This window comes from Notothenia rossii (genome assembly GCF_949606895.1).
Source record: "Notothenia rossii genome assembly, chromosome: 1".
Lineage (NCBI taxonomy): Eukaryota > Metazoa > Chordata > Actinopteri > Perciformes > Nototheniidae > Notothenia > Notothenia rossii.
In genome coordinates, this window is record NC_136912.1 from 22,362,501 (window position 1) to 22,377,536 (window position 15,036).

Genomic DNA, 15,036 nt, shown 5'->3' on the forward strand with positions numbered 1-15,036 from the left:
TAACACCAAAGTTAATGTGATAGGAAAGATCAAACTTTCAGTGGATTGAAACAACAGAGCTGGTGTTGCAGTGAAAGAAAACTAAAATGGGCTTTAGGTTCACAAATGCTGTACATCCGCTGTATGTGAATGACTGCAGCACAGAGGGCCCCATACGGGTGATGCATGGGAGCCATTTTTGTTCAGGAGCGCTGATCCAGGGCTAGTCTTTTTTTTCCCGGGAGAATTCCATGTGCCTGGCTGCTTTGATACAGGCTGGCTGGTTGTATTTACATGCATACAGTAATAAGAACGCCTGCACCAATAGCAGAGGAGAGGCACTTTTATTGACATTAACTCACATCACCTTAAACTGAGAAGATGCCAAACTTCACTTCATGACTTGTTTGAACAATTTATATATTTTATCTGACCAACAGGTCAAAATACCAAAAGATTTATTTTACTAGAGAAAATATTCACATTTGAGAAGGTGACATCAGTTAAACCAATAATCAAAATAATGTAAGAGGGCTTTAAAAAGAGGTATTAATGAACCTATTGTTTCAAATGTAAGTTGTTATTTCCCAAACAACAGTAAGGGACATTTGCTTTTTGTTTTTTCAAAATGCACTCCTTGCATAATGTACCAAAGCAAACAATGTGTTGTCCTGAATTGTTGTTTTGTAAAATCCTCTCATGAGTGTTTCATCAAACTGACAAATCCAAGCAATAGCAGTGTTTAGGACACATTTGGGGCATTTTTGGTCTTCAGAGAAATACATTTGTACACAAATGACCATCAGCTGCAGAATATTGGCAATACACAAGAGCAGCTGACGAGATTCCTGTTTGATAAACCACTCCATCAAAAGTGTTGGCTACTGCGTCTGGCGCCAAATGAAAGTAGGAGCCTCCATAGCACATACAAACACCATCAAATGAGAGCAATGACATGCTTCTTTTAACTCCTTCTCCTCAATAAAGATCATTCATCAGGCAGAACCATCCCCCTGGAATGTGTGATTGGAAATCTGCGGACTTCAAATCCTTGTCCAGGACACTCCATCCATCTTTAACACGCCAGTGGTCTGTATGCCCTGAGATGAATCGCTGAACCAGATGCCTCCACTCAGCCATTCTCTTATACCTTTTTTAAAATAATAATAGTAAATACCACCAAATGCATGGAACCCAAAATCAGGCAGCCACATCACAATTTCACTGAGTCAGTGAGGCATCCCGAACCTGCATCCAATTTAGAGAGATATGTGGCGCAGAGGAGTCAGATGGCCCCCATATGCACTTCCCAAAAAACAAAATAGATGCAGGATTTTAAGTGTGTTTGTGAGGTGTGTGTGTGTCAGGTGTATACATTGGCTAAAAGGGATGATAGTGTTGTGACATGAGGTGCAGACTAACCTTTGGAAGGCAACAATCCAACTCTATGATGGCCTTTCCTGTGTTGACACGCATGGAGAAACCTTTTGAATCAGATGGCATTCACCCTCTGATTCCCTATCATAACGCTGTTCGCTCACTGTTATTATGATGGCGATGCCTATAGTTGGATACACTGAGTTCAAAATTATTCTCATGATATGGAAGGAAGGACAAGATGGATGTTAATGTTACACAGTCTGCATGAGAGCCAGGATGGCATAATTTTGCTGTATTCTTTGAGTTATAAATATGACTGATGGCGATAGCCAGTCTGTTAAATTACATTTACATATAGATTTACATTCCCATCAACATGTAATAATAGCACAAGCCTGAAGGTCCATACTAGTCACTCATACATGCACATATTCTGAAATGTCATAGTTAATATGTGTGCCTTATTGAGGAAGGTGAGGAAAATGCCTAGCATCCATCAGGCTGACAATAGTCCATTCTGTGAAAAACAGTGTAGGGCCCTGCTGGATCTTTTGTCTGCAGAAAGAGATATGATGCCTTTGAAGTAAAGCAGCCCAGTTTACAATTACACATAATCTTAAATAATGACATTTTAAAATCAGAGTGTCATTTAACAATAATGTAGTCTGAGTTTTTTTTTTGCATAAAATGTGTGCAACAATAAGGTGATAATATTTGTCCTAACTGTAGCACCCATGGCTTTCAGATCCCCTTTTTTTGAGGCATTTCATGCAGCAGTGTAGAGAGACAACAGGAAATGTGTCTAGAAACTTGGACCAGGCATGCCATGACCACATGGTCAGCATGCAACCCTTTGGCCACCGAACTCTTTGGATCCGCTTTTTTTACAGTTCAGTACTTGCAGGATTTTTATTTGTTTAAGACCTAAACCAATGCATTCATATGATGGTTTATAAGGAATGAGCCTAGAGATAAAAAAAGAACCCTTTACAACTAGCAAACAACAAAAATACTACAGAACAAGGACAACAATTATATTATTATACATTTGCCTTATAGACGACCAAATAACCCAATGATGTCAAGAGGGATTGTGAACTTCAATTTCTATGGTCAAAAGAACTAGGCCCAAATTAATTTCTTAACTTTACAGCTTTTAATGAATATATTGGATCACAGTGGTCCAAACATCCTTACAATAAAACAAAACGATATGCTTCTTTTATGATCAGGATATAGGAATTATATTGCAATTTGTCTCGATATGGGGATAATACTACGACAACCAGATTTACAAGAATGGCAGAGAAACACTAAGTCTGTTTAAGATTATAATATATATAACTGAGAAAAACTGGTTTGAAGTTATGTAAATCCTTTGAAGTGCAATTGACCCTCTATCAATGGGGTGTCCAAACTGAAACTATGGTCCATAGCATGTGTGTGCATGTTTGTAAAAGTATAATGGAATATGGCCAGTCAGTTCAGTCAATTAAAGTTGAAAACATTGTCGAACAAATCTTAGTTGATAAGAAAAAGCCCAATAATTTATTTGCACAACAACCTTGGCATATCCCCTTTATATTTCTCCTTATTGTCTTCCCTTTACACAGGACTGTGAAGAGAGATTGAGAAGCAATCTGAGGCTTCTGTTTTAAGGAATGAGCTCAGACACTTTTTGTAACAAAATAAATGAAACCCTTTGGAAAGCTATGATATAGGCTGTTTATTTTTTTTTCTTAAAGCATATTCATATATCAAGCATAATTTACCTCCATTTGATTGAGTTTGCACTTACATCTTTAATTTATGAGGCAATATACCTTACCTCGAGTGAGTTGCCCAGCCCTATGTACGTTTTTCTTTATGTGGCCCTCAGTGAAAAAAGTGTGGACACCCCTGCTCTATCACTTACAGTTACCTATTAGAAGTTGTTATGGTCTTCTGAGGCTTTTAAATTGACTTTGACAAACACGTTTAAACAACAGATACACATACAATAAAAATAAAAAGCTTGACAGGAGCAGACCATCTTGCAAAGTTAAAAAACATAGAGAAATAATGTGTATTTTCCCTTTTATTTTTACATAACTCAATGGGTTTCTTGGCTTATGCCACTACCTTTTTTCTAGTCAGAATTGTTTCATTTATACTTTAATTTAAATATACAATATTTTTGCTGACGATGTGTTGCTATAACAACCGTTCACGATAGTCTTTAACATTTCCACAATATTCAGCAGGACGCAGTGAAACGTTACGGTCGGCCAACACATTTTCCTCTGACACCCGGAAGTGGTTTGCTTGTCTCCCTGTGTGTGGAAACTGGATCAGGAGTGCTGTAACCTCTCCATTCGGTTGGAATAAGGTGAGCTAATGTTTACTGACTTCAATAAAATACAGACAGAGTTATTGGGTTGATTGTGAAGGCTTTCTTTCGGTTGAGTTTTGATCTTTCATTCTTGATTGTGACGGAAGTGCTGCCTTGTTTACATCCGACCGGCTACTGTGCTGCTTATAAACACGTGGGCAGACAGGAGGGACACATGTTATAAGCAGACATGTGGCAGTAACTAGACACAGGGAATTATATGGCAATAGTTTTTCGGATGGACCTGTGGTTTAGCGTCAGTAAAGCGACAGTAAATCACTTAACAGCATCTTCCTTCAATCAAAGCTAACGTTCGCTTCAGTTCATTTGCTAGCTCGTTAGCATGTAGCCACCACCAAGCTAACTCCAGTTACAGGGCACATTCCCTTCATCTGTTTCGCTTCAAAATTCGTGTAACGTTAGTGTGCTCAGGACCTCAACGTGCCACCCTAACATTACACTTAGTGTGATTTTCCATCCATCAACCATGCCTTTTTAAATCCGTTAATGCTTCATTTATTTACATAAACAAAGTACAGACGTACTACATCAAAATATGAGCAATCAAAGTAAAATAATACAAATGATTTAACATTTACTTCAAAGTAAAGCTTACTTAATTTCATCATCAAGATAAACGTTCTCAGTATGCAACCTATGTATGCAACACGCCCCCGTTATATTCAGATTCGTATTTATTGTGTCAATAATGATTGTTGACGATTGTTCGGCTTCTGGTATTGATGCTTGAAGCTTTTTTCGGAATTGCTCATCTAAACAACTTCACTGTTGACACTGCACTTCCATTGGTACTAACACACTGACCAAGTGTGACGTTTACATCGATACATTGTTAAAAGCATAACATGTACATACTCAAATTACCTCAGAGTTGTGCCTAAAAGTCTTGCACACACATCATGCATGTATTAATCAGAATACCTTTATGAGTCCCACAGAGGGGAAATGTACGTTGTTACAGCAGAAAAGAGCCAAAGACTATGCATGTTACGTAGAAGCATGCATAAAAAAGTATTAAAGTAAAAAAGAAATAGAAAATTAAATTAAAAGTTACACAATTTACAAAATACACATCCTGTAACAGTTCTGAGGATTTAGCAGCCAGGTATATATTAGACAGTTATTAACGGCATATATCTATATATATATATATATATATATATTGCACATATTGCACGTAGTTGGGTGGTATTAGTAGGTGTTTATGGTTATTCAGTTTCTTTGTAAATGCAAAAGTCATCAGTAGACTTGTACAGCATAGATGAACAGACTACAGAATGTGGCATTGCTGTCATGGACTGCTTACAGTTCCGATGTTAACCCAGGCCAGATTGGTGGCATCTCATCCTTTCTCTGAGCGGAGTGCGAGGCATTGAGTGAAAGGCTAATGTGATAGTACATCCGAGAAGGACAATGTCATGGCTATTTCCACTGATCATAATTCCATTGTTGAGGTCCACTAGAATAGATTTACATTGTGGAATTTTCCAAACTCACATTGGTTTCTCATACAGCATCTCTGTATAGTATGTGTATTCACTCTCTGTCCTAAACGCCTTGTTGGAGCTCCTGCCCTGTCTTTTCTGTGTTAGAGTTTTATTCGCTACAGGGTGTACTTTGAGGGTTTTTGACTTTGCAGACCATTTATATGCATAAAAAGCTACATAACACACAAGGGGACAATTAATAACTGGAAAAGCATGACATTTGACCTTTAACCTAACCAAAGGCTCTTACTTATTCAAGTATCCCAGTAACCTGTGACAGTAAACACACAATGCCAGGACAGAGAAATAGAATTTCACCAACATTCATTTTATGATTTAAACCTGAGCCTTTCCTACTGCAACATGCAGAGCTTTAATTGGGCAGTGAGGGGAACACACCTGTCCTTGGGGTCTCGACTGTGCTGGGGCTTTACATTCCACCACTGTAAAACACAGTCTGTCATTTGTTGGCTTCAGGTCACGCTTAAACTTCAAAACTGTCGCTCTCCCTCACCAGCCGGTAAGACTCTTCTTTCTGTCCCTTTAATCCCCGGCGGCCGGCTTGTGACCGTGTAGCGTGGCGTTTCTACTGTGTGTGCGGTCTGGGAGCCAATCATCTCCAGCCATCATGGCACAGACACGCAGGACTGGATAGAGCAATGGGCCGGTGCCCCTACTCTGTCCTGTGTGTGTCTCTATGTGTGTGTGTGAGAGAGGGCTAGAGAGAAAGAGTGAGAGTGGGAAAATTAGCTACACAGTGTGTAATTTCAAAGTTTCCAACATAATCATTAAAAGTAGGCCAAAGATGATGTTTTTTTAAAGTGGTCTAAGCACCAAAGCCCTGATAAAATAGTAAAAAAATATAACTGAGTGCAGCTGATCCATGCTCTCTCTCAGCTTTGTTAACAAGCCCCAATGGACTTCATGACAGGACCAAAGAATCTACCCATCCTAGGATCGATGCTGGCCGGTGTTATCTTATTCCCCAGTGCTATAGATAATAGTTCACATGACTGTTATTGCATGAGGTGGACTTTTCATACAGGAAAATAATTAACAAATTATCTTGGTGATGATATATTAAATGGATATCCTGAGTCGGTATTAGTAGATGCAAAATGAATACAGTGTGATGATACAGACATTTGATGCCTTCAGTACAATAACTCATTTTTATGTGTTTTTATCCTGCAGGCAGTTTCGGCCCCTGAGATCACCATCTCCCCTGGTGTGAGTGTCCGTAAGGTGTGTGCATGTGTGTGTGGATAGAGTGTGATTGGGGAGATGTACTTCATGTACCAGGATCGGGAGGAGTTTGAGGACGATCTCTATCGGGAGGATGAAGGGGACTCTGAGAGGTCAGAGGACAACAGCGAGCTGGAGTTCCGCCTCTACAGCCAGCTCCACTACTCCTCTAATGCCGGGGTGGTGGAGGAGACAGGACATGAGGAGGGGGAACAGGACAGTGAGCATCTGGAGAAACCTGAGCAGATTGTAAATGTGGACAGAGAACAGGACGAAACTGGAAAAAGTAGGCCGCTGTCACCTGATTTGAGCAAGTTACTACAGCACAAGAAGAAGGACAAGAAGAAGGACAAGAAACCTGATAAACAGAAAAAGGGTAAAAGTAACCCTAAGGTTCAGAGGTCATTAACATCATTAATAGAGGAGGTCATCGTGATTGACTCCGGCCCTGATGTCATCTCCATCTCTGAGGATGACACTGCTGATGACACTGCTGCTGCTGATGATGAAGACGGAGTCTGCGCCTTAAAGGGACGACGCTTAAGACGGCTGCAGACTTCAACCCCGGCCCCACAGGTAGAGAGCAAAGTGTGAGAGGTCTTCAGAAACAGAGTACCTTACGGCCCCATGATTATCTGCCCATACATATAAAAAAATAAACAAAACCGAGTGCAGCTGACCCATGCTGTCTCTCAGCTTTGTTTACAGGCCTCGTGATTTTCAGAGAGAGACCAAAGTATGTGCCCATCCTGGGATTGATGCTGGCCTGTGTGCATTTATATCTCAGTGCTATAGATAATACTTGACTTTACTCTAATTGCATGAGTTGGACATTTGGTATAGTAAATGAATAAACAACAAATAATCCTGATGAAAATAATAAAGTTAAGGCCTTTCATTGTCATTATACAAAAAGTACAACGAGATTCAGAGTGCAACTCTGTCCCAGTGTGCAAAAACTAGACATACATAACATTAAAAACATGGCAGTAGGACAGACAACATAAGCAATCATATGGGGGAAATACATAGTTAAAAATATTGATATAAAAATGGTTTATAATTTGTAAAGTGCATTCAAAATGTGTATGGAGATGGTTAGGGTTATTGCATTAGGTGTGGTGGTTAAGCAGCCTGACGGCCCAGGGGTCTGTTTTTTAGTCTGTTTGTCCGTGACTTGAAGCTCCTATATCTCCTCCCAGAAGGCAGGAGAGAGAACAGTCTGTGACCTGGGTGAGAGCTGTCCTTTATTATTTTATTTGCTCTGCTGAGGCAGTGGGAGGTGGAGATGTATTCCAGAGAGGGCAGGGTGCAGCCGACGGTTTTCTCAGCCATCCTAATCACTCTCTGCAGGGCTTTCTTGTCCGCAGCTGAACAGCCAGAGAGATGGAGTATGACAGCACGCTCTCGATGGTCGCCCGGTAGAAGGACACCAGCAGCTTCTTGTTCAGTCGGTTTCTCAGAAGCACCCTCAGGAAGTGTAGTCGCTGCTGGGCCTTCTTAACTGCTGCAGTGGTCTGTGCTGTCCAGCTGAGGCTCTCCGAAATGTGTACCCCCTGGAACTTAAAGGTCTCTAGACCCTTTCCACTCTCTCTCCATTGAGGTGAAGGGGGGCGTGCTCTGGACGGTGCTTTCTGAAGTCTATGATGATTTATTTTGTTTTGCTTGTGTTCAGATATAGGTTTTTGCTGAACACCACGCAGACAGCTTCAGGATCTCGTCTCTGTATGCCGACTCGTCGTCTCCCTTATATATTTGACTGACCACAGTGGTGTCATCTGCACATTTGATAATGGAGTTGGAGGGGTGAATGGGAGAGCAGTTGTGTGTGTAGAGTGTGTAGAGTAGAGGGCTCAGCGCGCAGCCCTGCGGAGAGCCAGAGCTGAGGGTGCGGGTGGAGGAGCAATAAGGGCCTATTTTCACTGTCTGAGGGGGGTCTGTTAGGAAATAGTTTATCCAGGCGCATAAGATGGAGGGGAAACCTAGGCTTGACAGTTTTTCCACTAGTATGGCAGGTACATATGATGGTGTTTAAAAGCTGAGCTAAAACCAACAAACAGCATCCTGATATAGCTGCCTGGGACTTCTAGGGAGCTCACAGCTGTGTGAAGGACCGTGGCGATGGCGTCATCTGTGGATCTGTTAGCTCTGTAGGCAAACTGATGAGGGTCGAGGGAGGGTGGGAGGCTGGCTTTGATGTAGTCGGCTATCAGTCGTCGGCTATCAGTCTTTCGAAACATTTCATCACCGCCGATGTTAGGGCTATGGGCCTGTAGTCGTTGAGCTCTCTGACTGGTGTCTTTTTGGGGACAGGAATGATGGTAGCCGTCTTCAGAAAGGATGGAATGCAAGCTTGTGACAGGGACAGGTTGAATATCCTGGTCAGGGCCCCTGAAAGCTGGTCAGCACAAGCTCTGAGTACTTTGCCGAGTAATCCATCAGGTCCTGCGGCTTTTCCAGGATTCACAGACCTCAGCGTCTGCTTCACCTGATGTTCTTTGAGAGTGGGAGGTGGTATGGAGCTTGTAGTTTGCAGGGACAGGGGCAGAGTAGAAAAGTGGGGGGGGGTCTGCTTGCCTCAAAGCAGGTAAAGAAGTGGTTTAGTTCCTCTGCAAGGTGGGCATCACCTCTAGTAGTGCCAGATGTTTTGCCCTTATAGTTGGTTAGTTTGTGAAGGCCCTGCCAAACGCACCGTGTGTTGTTATGAGCGAGATTCTCCTCCACTTTTCCCTTGTAGTCCTCCTTCGCAGCCTTGATGCCTCTCCTCAGGTTCGCCCTTGCCATGCTGTACTGGGCTGCGTCCCCCGACCTGAAGGCTTTGTCACGGGAACTCAGGAGAGACCGCACCACTCTTGTCATCCATGGTTTTTGGTTTGGATAGACCCGAATGCGTTTTTCCACAGTTACAGTGTCGGTGCAGAACTTGATGAAGGATAGTGTACCTCCAAAGTCTTTCTGGTCAAATATGTCCCACGCTGTGTGTTCGAAGCAGTCTTGCAGTTGTGAGAGTGTCCCCTCGCGCCAGGTTCTGATATATTTAACCACCGGCTTGGTGTTACTTCTGCGGGGGGTGTAAGCTGGGATGAGAAGCAGTGAGAGGTGGTCAGATAGTCCTGAATGGGGGAGTGGTACCGCTCTGTAAGCATGCCTCAGGTTAGAATACACCTGTTCCAGTGTGTTCTTTCCTCTGGTGGTACATCGTACATATTGTACAAATTTGGGAAGCACATTTTTTAGACATGCATGATTAAAGTCTCCAGCTACAATATGAACTCCGTCGGGGTGGACCAACGAGTTATCCTGAAATGGCAATGGTAGATTAAGCATCAACTGTGACAATGTTAAATACATTGATACACCAGACTGACATCCAAGTACTAGCAGCACCAGTGGCAGACTGATGTATTGCCTTCTTCTTGGCCAAATAATTTATCTTAAACACACCACAACAACATGTTTTCTTATCAGAAAAATCTAAGTTTAGAGGGTTAGAAACTGTAAGACCATCACAGTATGCTTTTGAATTAATGTTTCGAGGCCTGTCACGATAGTTAATTGTGTTGGACGATAAATTTTTCTGGAAATTATTGCGATAAACGATAATATTGTCGGCACCGTTTTAAGACCATTTTAGACATAATGATAATATATCATAATAATTCAAGTACATCCTTTCAAACATAACTTTTTATTGAACATTCAACATTGCAAATGAAATGTGAAATAATATTAAAATATATAAATTAATAAATAAAACAAATTAATTAAATTATAATAAATTAATTAAATCACACACAACCAAAACAATAAATTAAATAGAGTCAGGCTGGAAAACAGAGCTCTCTCTCTCATATATATATATATATATATGAGCACACATTATCCCACAAGCCAAAAAAAACTCCTTAAAACAACAGTCAAGTGTACAGTCCACTGTCAAAGACCCAGATGCCTCAACAGGCCATATCCAAATCTGTTTTTCTAAGTTTTCGGGTAAGGAACACCAACATGTTTGCATTGTCGGGCGGGGGCTCTCCATCTCCAGCTGCCGTGTTTGCTCCCAGCTGGAAAAACGGAATGGGGTGGTTGTGTTTTAGGTGGTTTAAAATGCGTGGTATTGCCTGCTTTTGTCGCTACCTTTTTTAAACCAATGCGACACACCACTGCCCGGCTCATTCAAGTCCGTAGGTTCGCCTCGTTGATTTGGTTTGAATCCAAAATACTGCCACACCGGAGAATCGAGATGTGTCGTTAGGTTTTGTAACCAATTCCATTTCACTTTAAATTCCCCGCGAGTAAGTCACACGTTGTCTCCCGCTTGACGCTATATTATTAATTTGGCTGCTACGCTGCTGCACGTGCACGCGGAGTGTCCTGACCTGGCTGTGTGTCAGCCCCGCCCCTCACAGGGGGCCTGGCAGCCACAGCGCTCCAGGCTAAAATGCTGGTCACATCTTTATGAATTGTAAACGGCCATTTATCGAGCTCAGAAAAGTTATCGAGTCCATTTTTATTTATCGTACGATAAGTCATTTTATCGATTATCGCGACCGGCCTAAATGTTTCCCACTTGGGCCATTTAGGGTTTCCTACTAAACTCACAGTACTGGCTGCTTTTGTGGTCTAGCTACTGTCCTGTGGCCAGTTTCAGCCAGCTGATTGATTTCTGTTGAGCGTGTTGAACTGGAGCAGTACTAGAAAATGACTTGCTGCTGTGGTGGAGCATTGCCAGAAATGTTTAACTCTAGCTATACATTTTTGTATGCTGGCAAATGAAGAAAAAGGTGATATTGTTTTATTTTTCACTCTTAATTCTTAGCTTGTCAGCAGTTTGATCAGTACACAAAAAAAGGTGCATAATGGTGCAACTTAAAGCTTTGTATTTACATCAATATGGTTGTTGTTGTTGTTTGGTCATCTAGGGAACCCAGAAAAGAACTTTAGGCGTCCCGGTGACGGTGGTCTCCAGCAACTCAGAGTCTGACTCAAGCGAGTCTGAATCAAATTCTGAGTCCGAGTCATCTGATGATCTGGAGACCTGGATGATCCTGGGTCCAGGGAACCAGGACGGAGACCAGAGCATCTCACTTAACCTGGAGGGAGGGTCTGACAGCAGCGCAGGTATGTCTTTTGTTTATAGGTTACCTCCTCTATGTGTATGTTCTGTTTGTACTGGGTGTTTTGTGCATTGTTCAAACTTTATTGAAATGATTTTTGTGCGTTTGAATATGTAGAGAATGGAAGCAGTGAGTCTTTTTGTTCGGTCCAGCTCATTCCTAACACTACCTGCAGCACGTTGATAAGGAGCGGTCAAAGCAATGGGTTACTGTGTGTGTGTGTGTGTGTGTGTGTGTGTGTGTGTGTGTGTGTGTGTGTGTGTGTGTGTGTGTGTGTGTGTGTGTGTGTGTGTGTGTGTGTGTGTGTGTGTGTGTGTGTGTGTGTGTGTGTGTGTGTGTGTGTGTGTGTGTGTGTGTGTGTGTGTGTGTGTGTGTGTGTGTGTGTGTGTGTGTGTGTGTGTGTGTGTGTGTGTGTGTGCGTGCGTATGTGCGCCTGCGTGTGTGCGCCTGCGTATATGGAGCATCTGTGCCTGCATGCCTTACGAGTTTGTAAGCTCTTAGCATTCCTGGCACTGTCTGCCCAGTTGCTCGTTTCTCTGATGCATCTTTAAGTATGTTTATGTGCATTATGTATTGATATGTGCGTGAGGGTTTGTGCAAGTTTGAATATTTGTGTTTTATAAAATATTCCAGTTCTAATCAGCATGCATGTGTACATACACGGATACCAACAGTCATAACGCTAATGCCAAAAACAAACAAGCGGTGAGACAACAACGCAGGAGGAGAGGTCGGGAGAGATGGGAGTAATCAAAAAATGAATAAAAATGTTCCTTGCAAATCTCCTCAGATCTACACATTATCTTAACCTGCAGTCTCAGCAACCTCTCTGGCTCCCCCTTTTTTCTCCCTCCTACCTAACTCTCTCCCATCTCATTCTTTTATCTTATTTTTCCACTATTGTGCTCCCACTCTGCCTCTCTCTGTGTCTCTCTCACTGTTTCATTCTCATTTGAATTTCCCTGGGCTGATGTTTCTGCAAGAGTGCTCACTGCCTCTTCTACACACAACTGGGCTAAAGGGGGGGGGGGAGTGGGGTCTGGAGCTGGTGGGAAGGCTTGAGGTTTTGGCCTGCTTTTGGGAGGAAAGGAGGATTTTAGGTCTCTGTTTCTCTCTCTTTCATTCTCTCTCTCTCTCATCTGGCGTCTCTCTGTGATCTTTGGAGCTTGACCTCATGTCTGCACATGGGGGGTCATGGGTGTGATGTTGAAGGGGCCTTAAAGTGGGAGGAATGGGGGAGGGTTTATAAAAAAGAAAAAAAGGAATTGAAGGCAGAAAGAGTTGAGGGACGAGCCTCAATAGTCTTGAGCTGCGAGATAATTTGATTCTACATAGTGATCCCTTAGCAGCCGTTGAGTGTGTTGCTTGTGTTCACACTTGAAAAGGGACAAAAATGTGGAAAAAGATAATTCAATAAATACAAGTGTGATATTTTTTGCCATGAACCCGACGAAGACACCAAAATCAACTATGAATTGATCCCGACAAGTATTTTCTGATTTGGCTAATTGCTCCATTGTTGTCTACAAACTATTCAGAACGCATCAATGAGGAACACTGTTGCCTGGGTGACATACTCATTCATTACGATGAACATGTGCACTTTAGTTTATCAACAGTCAGTACTGCTGCTGTAAACACCCAACGAGCACCAAATGTTTATAAAATAAATCCACAGCTTAAAATAGTCCCCATCAAATGCACTATTTACTGTACTTCTGATAGTCACATGACACCAAGGCGCACCAACATGGTCAAACTGCGCTTAATGGCTAACTGACAAAGTGGATTTGTATCTTTTCATGCAATTTATTAACAATACCAAAAGTATAAACATTGTCGGCTAGGGTTTATTTGAGTGTTTTGATAGCATTAATAATAATAATAAATTGATTGAAAGTCTGTGGGCATCACATCTTATAAGCACATTTCTTTGGGGAAACGCTGCAACTTTGTTCTCTTATTAACTAAAAACTTCATGCAAGATATCATATATTTAGTTTGCTGTTGTTGTAGACTATTTTGTCCCACAATGGATTGCACAAGGGAAATAAATAAGTGATGACAAAATAAGAAGATATAGGAAAATAATAATCCCCAACAAATATTTTTCGCTATCAAGGATAACCGGCTGTGGAGTTTAAAGCTTAAACAATTGGCCAATAAGTTGATTAATCGAATGTTAAACAAATGTTTTTGGTTTAAACAAATAAAATCCCCAAGATATCCCAATGATTTTAAAGTAACAGCTCTTCAAATGTGAGAATTCGCTGCTTGATTCTTTTTAATATCATTGTAAATTAAAGATCTTTGGGTTTGGAGTATCGACTGACACAAATACAAGACCCTTATATCTTTGATCCTTCTGTAGACTGATTGACAAATCAAGATAATAATTGTTTGCAAATTGCAGTTTAGTTGGCACGTGTATCATCTTCTCATGATAGGAAATGGTAAAGTATATCTATTTAAAGTGGACTTAAGGATGAAAGCAGTATAGGATGAACATTTGTAAGCAGTACAAACGGTGATATACTTTTGATTACCGGTATTTGCCCATTGTTTCTGCATAGCTGGTGTAGGTTAATAAGTTCTTCTTTTCTTGTTCGAGAGAATATGTTTCACATGCCCTTTTTATTTTCTGAAGAACTACGTCGATACAATCAGCCTTAGGTAGATTTCTTATCACTGCAATAACCTTTATATTTATAACCGAGGGCTGTTGGAAAAATAAACAATTGATTTCTGGTTTTATGTGCCATGCTATGTTGTGTGTTGACTCCTGTAGCCCGGGAGCCCAGCTAGTTTTTCACATTTGTGCGAGTGTGTGAGTAACAGGTTTGCACAGCAGTGACTAATAGTATTTGTACGCCTAAACCCCATCTCAGCATCACCATCAAATCACATTCACTACACTTAGTCTCCCCCTCTCACCCTACAGAAATTGAATCCTTTCATCCTCTTTCTCATTCTGACTCCCTCCTACACGGTGTCACTTGTTCACATACTTTTACAATCTAATCTTTTTTCACTCCATCACATATGTTTTTTTATCAAATACATGGACACACATACACGCCGATGCACACTCAGCCTCAGGAGCTATCTGTCGACTGGCTGTACAGGGGCAGCTGTTGGTGGGTGGATCTGTAGGGACAGTGGATAAGGGAAAGAGAAAAGATAGAGAAAAGGGGGATGAGCGAGGGCTGTCTGCCTGTCCGGCAGCCATGCAGCAGCAATCAGATGGAACAACAGAGAAAAAGCAGGGCTTCCCAAAATCCAGCTCAGTGCCTCTCCCACCCGGAGAGGTGTGCGTGTACATGTCCGTGAATGAATCCGGGGTGTAGGCGGGGTGTGCTGAAGCTAAACTTGAATCGTAAGTGGTTAAACTTCACTCAGTGGTCACACTTTTTTTTTTTCTTTCTCTGTTGCTCCC

General features: G+C 41.7%; 1 protein-coding gene across 1 annotated transcript in view; it reads left to right on the forward strand.

The window, feature by feature from the left end:
• The first annotated feature begins 3,588 nt into the window (after positions 1 to 3,588).
• Positions 3,589 to 15,036, forward strand: part of zcchc7 (zinc finger, CCHC domain containing 7) — a 48,135-nt gene continuing 36,687 nt past the window's right edge. The window contains exons 1-3 of the mRNA XM_079680658.1: positions 3,589 to 3,727; positions 6,433 to 7,059; positions 11,406 to 11,604. Coding sequence (XP_079536784.1) covers positions 6,523 to 7,059; positions 11,406 to 11,604 — 736 coding nt within the window. The 5' untranslated portion in view covers positions 3,589 to 3,727; positions 6,433 to 6,522. The remainder of the gene's footprint in view (positions 3,728 to 6,432; positions 7,060 to 11,405; positions 11,605 to 15,036) is intronic.